The sequence below is a fragment of the Symphalangus syndactylus genome, chromosome 2, assembly GCF_028878055.3.
Source record: "Symphalangus syndactylus isolate Jambi chromosome 2, NHGRI_mSymSyn1-v2.1_pri, whole genome shotgun sequence".
In the NCBI taxonomy this organism is placed as follows: Eukaryota; Metazoa; Chordata; class Mammalia; order Primates; family Hylobatidae; genus Symphalangus; species Symphalangus syndactylus.
The window spans coordinates 124,394,427-124,408,788 of NC_072424.2; the positions used below are offsets into that span (position 1 = coordinate 124,394,427).

At 37.2% G+C, this 14,362-nt stretch overlaps 1 protein-coding gene across 8 annotated transcripts in view; it reads left to right on the forward strand.

Moving 5' to 3' along the window:
• Window positions 1–1,131: 1,131 nt before the first annotated feature.
• ADGB (androglobin) overlaps window positions 1,132–14,362 on the forward strand; it is a 183,430-nt gene continuing 170,199 nt past the window's right edge. For 6 of the 8 annotated variants that reach the window (XM_063631697.1, XM_055266654.2, XM_063631728.1 and 3 more), the window contains exon 1: window positions 1,132–1,230. In XM_063631697.1, the coding sequence (XP_063487767.1) occupies window positions 1,157–1,230 (74 nt within the window). In that variant the 5' untranslated portion in view covers window positions 1,132–1,156. The remainder of the gene's footprint in view (window positions 1,231–14,362) is intronic. The other 2 variants (XM_063631718.1, XM_055266673.2) reach the window with 2 other exon arrangements.

The window sequence follows — 14,362 nt, forward strand, 5'->3', positions numbered from 1 at the left end:
AACTATTTCTAGGCTCATGAAAGACACCAACCAGTAGTAGGGGTCCTAAGCCTAAGGGCTGTGTGTCAGATATCTTTGAAGTGAGGTTATATTGAACCAACACAATATTTTGTTTGTTTTGATGAATTTGCAAGCTTTTGCAGTCTAAGCATGTCTCAGTCAAGCATAGTATCCACTACTCTGTATTTAGCTGGCCAACTTCATTCATTTACATTGTCTGCTGCTCCTTGAAACCAGGTGGTCTGTCATCTCTGAAAGAGTGGCTCCTATTTGCTGCGCTTTGCATCTTATCCTCAAAACAGAACTGTGAGTTAGATATTAGCATCTCCTATTTATAAGTGAGTGAACTGAGGCTAAAAGGGAAAAACCAGCCCAAGGCAAGATAACTAACAAATATCACCACTGATGACTGAGCCTTAAGCCTGCACCCTAATAAGTTTCATTTTACTTGGTTCTGTCTGTGTCATCTGGCCCCTGGGCCTTTTCTGGAAAGTCTATAAAGGACCACTCGAGCCCACGACTTGGACTCACTCTTTCATTCGAACAAGACACCTTATTGGTTTTATTACAGATATCATCATCACCTAGCCCTCAGCGACTCAAATTGTCATTATTTTGCCTTCCTTATACCCACTGTGTTAATTTCTGGACCCCAGGTTTTCAAGCCGTTGACAAATTCAGCGTGTCTATAATGTCTCCTTAGAAATTATTGAAGGAACTTGTTATATTTAGCCAAGAGAATACCTGGGGTGGTACTAGCATAATATCTACGTTCAGATAGCTGAATATTCAAGAGTCGATATATGTCTATGGTTCCGAAGGGCAAAGCCAGGCAGAGTAGGTCCTGCAGAAGAATGCCAATTAATCAGGGCTGCCCAGTAATCCTAATGTCAAACCCATGCCCCACAACCTCGATTTCTCCCCAGACACCAACTGCAAGATCCTCCACGGGTATGTGGGATTTGAGTTTAGGCGCTTGCGTCCCTCTGCAGCCACAGGCCGCAGAGCCCGTCCCCAGGGACCCGCCCCCCCCCCGCTCTCCGGGACGCTGGACGCTGGACGCGGGACGCCGTCTCCTGGCAACGCAGACGCGGAGCCTGAGCGCGCCCGCAGGCTCTTTGCTCGGAGCTCAGCCCTACATAGATCGGCTTCTGCCATGGCCTCCAAACAAACCAAAAAGAAAGAGGTGCATCGTATCAACTCGGCGCACGGATCGGATAAATCGAAAGAGTAAGGGACCTCTGCCTGCCCATCCCTCCCCCGGGCTACCCCGTCAGCATCACCACTAGTTCTGGGGCTGCCTCCCTGTAGCAGACTCTACCAGGGCAGAAGTTTAGTGGCCTCCTCGCAGCTTGTCTTCTCTGGTAAACCAGGTCCTGGAGGTGCTCGCTCTCATCCTTCTCTCTTGCCTGTCTTGACTCACTTCCTTTCCCAGCGCCCCTGATTTTCTTGCTCTGGGCTTTCGGCTCCCATGGGTGAATCTGCCACCCCTCCTCTTCTTCATAGCCCTCTCAGGCAGTTAGAAAGGCCATAGCTTTCCTAAGAAAGAGGCATATCTCAAATACTTCTGGTTAAAGCCACATCTGCATGGCCCCGGAAATGATACAGACAGCGAAGCACAGACAGACGTGGACACATTTCACCTTAATGGTGACTTGCTAGTTTGCATCTGCCCAGTCCAAATACTACGACCTTTAATCAGATATAATCAGACATAAAGCGGCTTCAAAACCTTAAAACAGTATAAATGTATAGTTCATGTTACTAACGTTTACTCTGAGAAAGTAAACAGACCCTCGCTCAGGGAATTTTTATGGTGCCTTTGTCCTGGGCTGGTGTTAGGTGTTGTGTCTTAGGATGTACTTCCCAATGATTATTATTTTCTTTGGTCTGTTTCCCTAGAGATATCCAGTTATCCAAAGCATAGGACTGGGGCTGTTGTTTGAACTTACACCATTTCTAACGTTCATTCCCACTGTGAGAGAATCCCAGCTGCCAGCCCTGCTTCAGTGGGATCATTCATGTTCTTCATGCTCTGCCTGATGGGGAGGGCGATGCAATCAATCATTTCAAATTGAATTCTTACATCGTTGATGCCTGTTTCTCCATTTCCTTCCCTGGCTGAAGAATTCCACATTGGACTGATCCCTATGATTCACTGATCCCTAGGATTTAAACTCTTTTTCTTTGTGAATTCTTCTCCCAGACTCATTCCCATGTCTGTGAATCTCTAGTCCCTCAGTTCTAACCTCTCTCATAAGCAGGGTTCCAGTTACCCAGCAGATAATCCATTCCTTTTACTAGCTTAAATTTTATATATTACATATATAAGTAATATTACATATATAATTTTATTTGGATATTACATATGTAATTTTAATAGGATTGCTTTACTTCTGTGTACCAAAGTCAGGTCTTTTCAGCGTTGTCTCATGGCTTCCATTCCTCTAGGTCCAAGGCCGAGGAGGCCCTTCAGAATCAGGCCTCTATTACTTCTCTAACGTTACCTTCCACTAGCCTTCTCCCCACTCCCTGAGTCATCTCAGGATTGTTCCCACCTCAGGGCCTTTGCACTTGCTGTTTCCCCTACTGGAAAGCTTTTCTGCTCAAATATCCATATGGTTTTCCCTCTCCCCTCCTTCAGGAGTTTACCTAAATGTCATTTTCTCCTGTTAGCTTCTTTGGCCACCTGATTTAAAATTACAACCTCTACTTCTCTGCCAAAATAAAACAAAACAAAATGAAGCTCCCTGTCTTCCTTCACTGTTTTTTTTTTCACTTACTTTTTTTTTGCTCATTTAACATGCTATATATTTCACTTTTTAAACACTACATTTTTTTTTTTCATTTGTCTTCCCAATAGGGAAGGCAGGGATTTTCCTTTTCTATTTTACATACTGTTGAATTCTTAGTACTTAGAGTAGTTCCAAGGTCATACATAGTAGGCACTCTAAAGTGTTTAGTGAATGAATGAATGACTCTCTTAACTAGGAGATATTAAAGGATTGCAAAAGAATTTTGAATACACCCCCCCCCCACGCACACACACACACACACACACAAATAACTAAGTCACTGATGGTTACAAGTAATGCACACTGAAGGCTCACCACTCTTTAGGAGCTTCGGGAAAATCTTGGACTTTAATGAGTTTATATCCTGAAAGAGATGTGACTGTTAACTCCCATAAAGAAACTTATCAAACCAGACACCCTAAAACACATTACTTGCCCTGATCCTGTGATGGTTGTATTACACAATAGAAATTAGATCCCCACTGGTAAGATGCAAATTCTCTTCTTCCTAAGACTTCCTATTTCTTTTTGAGATGGTAATAAATGTCTAACATGTTTTTTTCTAGAAAATATCTGAATTATATCAATAAAAGTGTATGCATACATTTATGAAAATAGAAGAGGAAGGACAAAGAGTTACTTTTAAAAAGCTAAGATTTGTTAGAGACTATTGAGCATCAAACACCAAATCATTAGATTTTTCTGCAGCATTAAGTGATTGGATGTTAAGTTCATTATAAATCAGGTCTATCCTCTAAGTTTAACTGAAGAATTAATCACAGAACCTAAGCTAACCCATAGATGTAGGACAAAGTGTTATTCAGTATGAGGCATAGGGATCAAAGTCTAGCAAGGCCCTAGTATGATTGTATCCAATAAATGCGACCAACTCTAACATGGTCCTGGATACAGAAATAAAAGAAAAAGTCTTCAGAGCCTTGAAAATGGCTATGCAATAGAATCTTACTCTCCTAGAGATGCCATCTCTGACAGCTCTCTTTTGCCCTAAAATTATGTGTCAGACTGGGAATAAGTGCCATGTTTGGCTTTTGCCCCAAATGGCAACTAGCACATTTAAAAAGTCACCATGTGTTTATTAAATGAGCTCATAGTTTTGTTATCCACCTTGGTTTTCATTACTTCTGAATTTGATTGAAGCCCAATTCTCCTTCTCTTTCCTATTTGATCTGCTCTTGGCAAAGTTCAAAAACTGAGATGTTACAACTGATTATGGTAGAATCATCTATGTTCATATTCATAAGTAAATATAACTTTGAATCACCAGGAAAAATTATTCCAGGTAACTAAGCTGTAAATTTTTACATTAGATTAAACAATTTCTATTTTATCTATTTCCTAGTTCTCTGTATCAGCCAGTATGAAATCACTATTCTAGGATTCACTCGGGTATCAATTTTTTGACAATGGACAAGTCATTTTCTATTCTGACATTTAGTTTTCACTTCTTTAAAAGGAGGGTCCTTTAATTAAAATTGCTCTTACCCCAGCGTGTCCTGTTCTCCTTTCCCTGCTTTATGTATTCCTCCAGTTCTAAAGTTCCATGATTCTATCAGATATATTTTTTAACTTCACTGGGTCCATAATAAGTGAGGGGATTTTGTTATAGTAGAATGTTTAAAACCATGATTTAACTGATTGTTCTGTTATCATCTTTTAACATAACAATTTTTAACATAAGATAACTTAAGATAACTTTAACATAACATCACAACTGTCACAGATTATAACTCTTTGTCAGTAGTTTGAGCTGCTGTAACAGAATACCATAGACTGGGTAGCTTACACAACAAACATTTGTTTCTCACAGTTCTGGAGGTTAGAAGTCAACAAGCAGGGTGCCAGCATGGTCAGGTTTGGGGAAGGCTCTCTACTTCAGGGGTCCCCACCCGCTGAGGCTGCAGACCAGTACCAGTCCATGGCCTGTAAGGACCTGGGCTGCGCAGCAGGAGGTGAGAGGCAGGGGAGTCAACATTTCCGCCTGAGTTCCCCATCCTGTCAGATTAGCAGCGGCATTAAATTCTCATAGGAGCGCAAATCCTGTTGTAAACTGTGCACACAAGGGATCTAGGTTGTGTGATCTTTACAAGAATCTAATGCATACCCCTCTCCATCCATGGAAAAATTGTCTTCCACGAAACTGGTTCCTGGTGCCAAAAAGGTTGGGGATGGCTGCTCTACTTAATTCACAGATATCCGTCTTCTTGTATCCTCACATGCTAGAGACAGAAGGCTAGTTAGTTCTGTTACTTTTCTTATGAGGACAATAATCCCATTATGAGGTCCCACCCTTATAACCTAATTACCTCCCAAGGGCCCCATGTCCTAATACCATTCCACTGAGAATTAAAATTTTAAGATGTGTATTTTGGGAGAGGAGACACAGATATGCAATCTGTAATATGAACTAATAACAATTAGCAATTATAAACACATTTAAATTAATTGATCAATCTAATTGATTTGAAGACTAATAGGTGCTACAAAGATTCATTCGCCAATTAGATGCCACTGGAAGGATTTGTAGTGATATCAAGACAAAAATTTGATCTTCTCGGAAGTACTAAATATAATTCTTTGTGTATATCATAGACAAGACAACAGAGACAAAAGAAGTCATGCAGTTTAAGTATTGACAGTATTAATGCATACACTTTATACACTAAAATACTTGGAACCTTAATGGAAAGTTTGAGATAGGGACACAATTTGATATTTATACTCATAAAATTTTTTTCACTTCCAAAAGGACATTCAAACCAAGATTGAAAAACAGGTAATCTGTTAAACTAACAGGAACCATATAGCCTTGCAGATTTGTAATTATAAAATAATATTAAGCCTCTTTCAAAAACAGAATGAAATATATTTCATAATTTTCAAGTTAATCTAACTTACGACTAAAACGAACATCTAAATTTTATAGAATTTTCAAAAATGATCAACATGTCTCTCTATATGAAATTTGAAAATGATACTATTACAAAAGCTGAATTCAAGATTTAATACAATGAAAACAACATAGAATAAAGGAATAAATATCTTGCTGTCTATTAGATTAAGTGAATTCTTTCTTGGTTGCCTGAGGCCCAAAAGAGAGATGATCCAATGAAACTATGCAACAGAGGTTGGTAAGTAATATGTTCCTCTACCTGCAGCGTTCAGAAAAGAAACCTCCCCAGAGTCAGCAGGACACATTAGGGAGGTGCTCTCTGTAACCCCAGGTCCAGTTCACATAGCTCACACCAGAAGGCAGAGGTAAGAGGTGAAACTGTCAACAACCCATGGGTCAACTGAGTGATTTCCCCAGGTGACCTGTGTGGAGCTCAACAACTATAGTCAATTAACAAATTTAAAAGGTCGGTTGGAGCAAGCATCCCCCAAAGTTCTACAATGTGGCCGAGGACTTTGATTGTACATTGTTCTTTTTTTAATAGTCATTCCAAATATTGTGAGATGCATTGTTACAGGAAGTCCCTTGCCCTCCTAAAAGCTACCCACTTCTCTCTAAGGAGAATGGCCCAGTCCTCTCCCACGTCCACAAAGGGGAGGTGATAGCATTGCTTTTGTGTAAATTATGTAACGCAAAATTTTTTAAATCTTCGCCTTAATACTTTTGTATTTTTTTTTATTTTGAATGATCAGCCTTTGTGGCCCCCCTTTTTGTCCCCCAGCTTAAGATGTATGAAGGCTTTTAGTCTCCCTGGGAGTGGGTGGAGGCAGGCAGGGCTTACCTGTACACTGACTTTAGACTAGTTGAATAAAAGTGCACCTTAAAAATGAAAAAAAAAAAAAAAAAAAAAAGATCAACTTCAGTGACAGAAACTTTCCCAGAGAATAGCTTATTCTTTATGCTTATTTCCCAATTATTTATTGAGAATTGCCCATGCTTAACTCACTGGTAGGCCCTAGATAATAAGGAATTCTGAAACATGATGCTTTCTGTCAAGGGATTTATACTCTGGGACCAGGGAAGGGAGCATTCATATAGAAGTAACTAGGAAATATAGAGTAATGCCACATTTGACAGGAGAAACTTGTAGAAGTCATAGAAGGAATCATGCATTGGTGTGGGGGTAAAGTAGAGAAATCACGAGACTCCTAAAATGAGGGCTGTAGGAGTTAGAGGAGAGGAAGAACACTTCCAACTGGGGCTGGTTTTTCATTGCCTCTGTCTAATAGCCCCTCCTCAATTTCAAAAGGCACATGTTAGTGGGGTAGTTACTACAGGCAGCAGGAATGTGGGGCACAGGTCATCCAAGTTGAATCATAAAGCATCTAAGATGAGTATCCAGCAGAATGACAGGGATAGATTAAGGAATTCAAACTATATGTAGTGGGGAAATACAAATGGTTTCAAATATCAAAATGGTGATTTATGATGTATAATTTGACAATTGCATGGAATTTATGCTGGATTAGGAATCAAGGTAGCAAGAAATAGTGATGGTCTGAGATAATGGGAAAATGCGTGATTCTTGGTCCTCCTGATGATAGTGAGGAACATATCAAAAGTGATGTGAGTGTGCACCGTGCACAGCAGATCTGTAAGGTGATTGTGGTCAAAGACTATACAAGCCAAATTTCCAGTCTCCAGTTGCAGTTTTAATATATGATGATGATGTCCAGACCAGGATGCCATCCTGTCTGAAAAAGAAAATAAACAGTGTGTAAATAAGATTCAGTGACAGACTTCTGAAGGCCTCGCCTTATTTATTTTGCATTCTCTCCAGGGCCTGAATATATATTTTATACTATATATTTCATAAAAATTGTTGTACTTCTGTTGTTGCTTCATGTGTTAACAAGCTCTGTTATTAAATTCAAGAAGGTTTAGGATTGTTATACGCACCCAGTGAATTTTCCTTTTTGTCATTATGAAATCACATTCTTTTATTACTGGTAATATTCTTTTCTTCTGAAATCTACTTTTTATGTTTCTTTTGTTTAGTGTTAACATGGCATATATTTTTTCATTCTTTTATTATTGATATCTTTATAAAGTAGATTTCCTAGAGATAACACGTAGTTGGTGGTGTGGTTTGGACATTTGTCCTTTCCAAATATCAAGTTGAAATGTGAGGTGTTTGGGTCATGGGAGTGGGTCTTTCCTGAGTTTCATGGTACCTTCTTTGCCTTAATAAGTGAGTTCTTGCTCTGAGTTCACATGCAATATGGTTGTTTTTAAAAATGTGGTTCCCCCCCTTTCTCACTCCCTCTCTTGCCATCTGACATGCCTGATACTGCTTTGCCTTCTGCCATGAGTTAAAGCTTCCAGAAGCCAAACAGATGCCAGCACCACGCTTCCTATACAGCCTACAGAACCATTAACCAGTTAAACCTCTTTTCTTTATAAATTACCCCGTCTTCAGTGTGTGTTCCTAGCCATGCAATAATGGACTAATACAGTTAGATCTTGTTTTTTTTAATCAATTTGACATTCTGTTCCATATATTGGGTTAAATCACATTTAATGTGATTATTAATATTGCTAAAACTGTTTAAATTTATCATTTTGCTATTCGTTTTCTTTTTTTCTCTCTTTCTTGTGTTCTTATCGTTTTATTCCTCTGCTATATTTTGGATAAATTATATTTTAAAAATTCTACTTATCTCCTATATTGGCTTTTTGCTGTATCTATTTGTTTTGTTATTTTGGGTATTTCTGTACAGTTTATAATACATCACTTATCACACTCTACCCTCTTGTGATGTTATATCAACTCACATAGAATATAAAAAACATAATAGTATACTTATCAACTCCAAGCACTCTGCTATTATCATCATATATTTGATGTTATGTATATTATAAACCTCATAGTGCATCATCCGTTTATGTAAGCAGTTAATTGTATTACAAAGATACTTTTAAATAAAATAACTTGCATGTTTTGCCATGTATTTACTATGTAAAATTGTCTTTATTTGTTTGGCAGATCCATATTTCCATCTGCTATCATTTTTCTTCTGCTTGAGGCCTCCTTTTATGTTTTTATTGTGTTGACTATTTTCTGCTGATGAATGCTTTTAGCTTTTTTATGTCAGAAAAAAAGCACTTACGTCCCTTTTACTTCTAATAGACATTTTCAATAGGTGTAGACTTTTAGTATGACAGATTTCTTCTTTTCTTTCAGTTCTTTAAAGATGTTGCCCATTATCTTTTCATTTACATTGTGTTTTAATGAGAACTTTGCTGTTCTTTTCTTTTTTCCTCTGCATATAATGTTTATTTTTACCTTTAACTGCTTTTAAAATTTTCTTTTTACCACTGTTTTTAAGTTACTTCCTTGTATTGTAACTTGGCATGGTTTTTTTCAATCTTTCTCGAGTTTGAGTTTTATTGAAATTCTTAAATCTGTAGGTTTATAGTTTTCATAAATTTTTAATGACCATTATTTCTTCAAGTAGTATTTTCTGTCTTTAATCCCTTCTTGGTGACAATAATTACACTTATATTCGACTACTTTAAGTTATGTCAGAATGTACTGATGCTCTGCTTATTTCCAATTTTTTTCTTTTATTTTTTATCTTCTAAAATTCATTAATCACCTACAATGTCTAATCCACCATTAATACTCTTGTTGTGTGTTTTCTGTCATCTCATTTTAGTTTTTATTTAAGGTATTTCAATCATTTTTTTTATCTTCCTTGTCTCTACTTAACATTTTGAAAATATGGAATTCAGATATTAGTTTGGTGCAAAAGTAATTGCTGTTTTTGCCACAGCAACTACTTTTTGCACCAACTGAATATAATAACTATATTAGTATGATTGTTAGTTAATTCTAACACCTGTGTCAGTTATGTGTTTAAGTCAATCGTTTTTGTTGTCGTTGTTTCTCTCCATTAGTCATATGTTCTTATTTTTTTATGCCTGGTAATTTTTTATTTTATGACAGACATTATGATTTTATCTTATTGGATGCTGGATATTTTTGTAGCCTTATAAATATTCTTGAGTTTTGTGCTAGGGTACGTTTAGTTGCTTAGAAACAGTCTGATTCTTTCATATCTTGCTTTTAAGATTTGTTACGTGGAACCAGAGCCATGTTTAATGTAGGGCCAATCATTCTCTGAGTGAGGCAAGATGCTTCTGCCTCTCTAGGTGAAGCAAGATACTTTTCCCAGTATCGTATGGGGCTGGGCACAGTAATACTAGTTCTGGTTCAGCGTGAGTCCTCAGATTCTCTCAGGTACTTTTTTTCCCCTGGCTTTGGGTAGCTTCCTCATGCACATGTGCTAACAAGTACTTTGCTAAATATTCGTAGGTGACTCTATTAAGATCTCAGGAGTTTTATCTGTGAAACTCTCTCTTTTTTAGGATCCTGTCCTTGAAAGTCTACCTTGCTGTCCCCCAAACACTCATCTCCTTCTGTATGCAAGAAATATGCTGGGATTTGCCTGTGCTACCTTGCAATCTGAAAACTCTCTCAAGGCCATACGTTGTGGTCGTTAAAGGGCTCACATCATTTGTTTCTCATCTTTCAGGGACCAAAGACTTGCATCATTTTATGACCATGTCTTTAAAATCAATTTCCTGTATTTTGTCCAGATTTTGGGTTGTCTTAGGTGACAAAAATCCAGTCCTTGTGACTAACTAAGATGGAAGTGATATTCCTCAGGCTTATTGTTTAAATTTTATATTTGTTTTTAAATATTAAGATGATAAATTTTAAAGTCGTATTTACAAGCATGTATTCACAAATAATATATCACACGTTTGGATAGAAGTTTTTTATTAAATATGGAATCTCAAATTGAATATAATTGGCATTGTATATTTTTTAAAATTATTTTTTCTTTATTAGAAACATCTCCATATAAAAATTTTCATTAGAAGAGTGCAACTTTCAGATCTGATGAAAATGACCTTAAATTTTTAAATTATTATCATTATTGTGCTCATTTTTAAGTTGTATTTCAACTTCAGTGTTCCTCAAGCTTTACATTTGGAAACACCGTAAATATTAAATAATATAAATCTAAGAATAAAATGTTTATCTCTATATAACGAGCAAAGTCAACACTGACTAGAAAACAAAGTTCAAACTCCTCAGCAAGGCCCTCAGTGAGGAGCTTCCTGCCTACCTTTTGTTTTTCTTTAACTTTATTTCCTCTTCCCTGCGTTATACTATAAGCTTGCATAGTAGTGAACAGCTTATAGAACTCTGCACCTATTCGGCTGTTTCTTGCCTCTGCACCGTCCCGTATGCTGTTCTTTTCTCTTAGTGATGCCCTTTCTTCCTTTTTTAACTTGGAAAATTTGTAGTTATCCTTCAAGGCATGTCAGATGCTATTTTCCGTAAGAAGTTTCTCTGAATTGCCTCACACTGGGCACAATGCCCCCTTCTTTATCACCTGGGAAAGCATCCATCTCTGCACACACCATTTCATATTGAAATTATCTGTCTACATGTTTGCATTCCTAAAAAATTCAGAAAGATTTAGGAACTGGCAATACGGGAAAATAAATGTTACCAAATTTAAGAAAATTCAAACCTGAAATAACTGGAAAATCAGAGGTACTCACAAAGTTAATTTATTTACATAGCAATATGCCCAGATACTAGTAAATTATTTAATTCATTAAAATTGCAAATTGTATTAAAACGTTCAAAAATAATATATTATAAAAGTATAAGGTTAAAGGCCCTTCCACATACAGTGAGTTTAAATATTGAAATATTTAAATATTGAAAAATCGTCTTATTCTCAGAATTAATGAGATCAGAATAATGCACTTTGAATACTTACAAGATCTCAACTGTGCTAGAGCAGTGGGTGTATTCTGCCAGTGGACTTCAAAGGCAACGGTGCTGAGAGTTTCAAAAGCAAGAGTTTACGTGGTCATTTGAAGTCCACAGTATACTTCACCTTGAGCTGCATTTCAGCTTTGTTTATATTGTGTGTATAACACTGTAGGTGATCTATTGGGCTAGTACGAGACACCTCTAATGAGAGTCTTTTTAAGTAATCTTCAATGTAGCTGGACACATATTTGATGCGTTACAAGGAAAGTAGGCCAATTAGAGATAAAGCTTAATAGCTTCAAGGAGGGAGCTGGAAGATTTACTTACACCTGACAGTGAAGAAGCAAAACATAATCTTAGTAAAGCCCTTATATTTACGAAATGGTATCTTCCTTTAAATAAATAGATTTTCAGATTTTTAGCTTCCTGAATGAAGTAACTTTATGCTAGTTTTGATGGACAAAGTCACCAATTTATTTTTATCTGTAGGCTTGTATCAATACTCTATAAAACAGAGATGTTGTAATATGCTAATTTATGCCTTGATTTTTCCATTAATACTATGAAAAAAGCTTCATTTTTCCCTGAAAACTATTCTAGTCATCCTTACTCCTTTATAATACATTCTTACATGCTACTTAGGAACCCTCTTTAACAATGTATAAATTTTCAGACTTTCTTTTCTAGGATGATATTAGATTAATATTTTAAAAGAATAACAATACCTATAAATGTGTGTATAAAGAAAAAAGCTGGCTAGGCGCTGTGGCTCGTGCCTATAATCCCAGCACTTTGGGAGGCCGAGGCAGGTGGATTATCTGAGGTCAGGAATTCGAGACCAGCCTGGCCAACATGATGAAACTCCACCTGTACTAAAAATACAAAAATTATCTGGGCATGGTGGCAGGCGCCTGTAGTCCCAGATACTCAGGAGGCTGAAGCAGGAGAATCACTTGAACCCAGGAGGCAGAGGTTGCAGTGAGCTGAGATCGCGCCATTGCACTCCAGCCTGGGCAACAAGAGTGAAACTCCATCAAAAAATAAAAATAAAAATAAAAGAAAGAAAGCAAGCTGGGCAGGATTGCACATGCTTGTAGTCCTATCTACTTGGGAGGCCAAGGTGGAAGGATCATTTGTGCCCGGGAGTTAGAGGCCAGCCTGACAAAATAGTAAGGCCATAAAAAAAGAAGAGAATACAAATTCTTATAAATATGTATATAAAGAATAAAAGCCAGGCATGTCGACACTCCCTGCTACTTGGGAGGCTGAGGTAGGAGCATCACTTGTGCTCAGGACTTAGAGGCCAGCCTGGGCAACATAGTGAGACCCTGCTTCTTAAAAAACAAACAAACAAACAAACAAACAAAAGAATAAGGATCTTCAGGATCCAGAAGTGAAGAGAAAAATTGATGATCAGAGTGCTATGGCTCTGAGGGAAGTCCTTATCAGTCTTAAAAAAATGGAATCTTTTGTTTCAATATATACAGGACATGGTCTTGTGCCCAAAGGAGGAAAGGAAGTATTCCAACCTTAGATGAAAATATGGCTTTCCAAGAGTTTAATTCTCTTTAAAGAGATGAATGAGAAAATCCACCTAAGCACAGAAAGATTATAAGAAAGCTAACTTTTCCCTGAGACTTGCGTGCGTTTGTGACTTGCTTTTACATTATCTGTGGGTTCTTGGATGGCTTATTCATTTGGGATTTCTGACAGAAGAAAACTCAATGTTATATTGAAAGAACATCTTCTCAACACAAGATTACCTTGAAGGAAGACGATTGGAGGAGAAGAAAACCCTGATAAGGATAAGGTCATAATTAAAGAATATACAAAATATTGGCAAAAGTCATAACAAACAAGAGAATCAAAAGTTGAAAATTTAAGACAATAGAAGAATAATCTGTAATATAGCATACAAGTGCTTATGATTAAAGATATGAAAGAGGAAATCCAAATCCTAAGAGTATAATTGCACTCTTTATTTGAGCCAATGCTATAGTATCAAAAAACCAAATCTCAGTGACTTAACACTACAAAGAATATTTCTCATTCACACCAGAGTGTGACCAGGTATGTAGTGTTGGCTTTGCATGTGCCGAATAAGAGTTCCTGACTCCTTTCATTTTGTGTTATAACCATTTTGTAAGGTGTCCTTATAGGACTCAGACAGACATTGAGCAGGAAGAGAGGGAGAAGTATCTCACAGAATGTTTATGAACCCAAAGCTGGAATACAACATAACGTAGTGCTAGCCAAACTGCAAAAGAAATGGAAACAGGATCGGTAGGCCTCTGGTCAATCTCTACCTACATATAAAAATTTGACAGAGATTCAATTAGATATTATCAGAAATGTAAATTATAGGCATTCATTGTTTCATTTCATATAAATAGATGATAGAGAGATCAATTTATTACTTTGTCCAGGTACCATCCCAGTTACTGGAGATGGAGGAAATGAACAAAAAATCCAATGTTCCTACCACGGTGGAGTTTACAAAATCCTATCTGTGGAGGCACACAGTGAGCACATAAATAAAGGATTAGTGAGAGTATTGAGTAGTATAAAAATGAAGCAATATGAAATGATGTAGAGAAGTGCCTTGCTATAATAGGGTGTTCAGGAAAGTCCTCCTCCAGCCCTCACCTCCAGGAAGTGATATTTGAGAGATGTTTCCTTGTTGCTAAATTCAACATTTACTTGTTTTCACTTTATCATGCTTGATCTGTTAGCTGCATTTAGGTCTCCTGCTCATGTCCTCATTAAAAAAAAAAAAATACTTCACTTGGTTTCCAA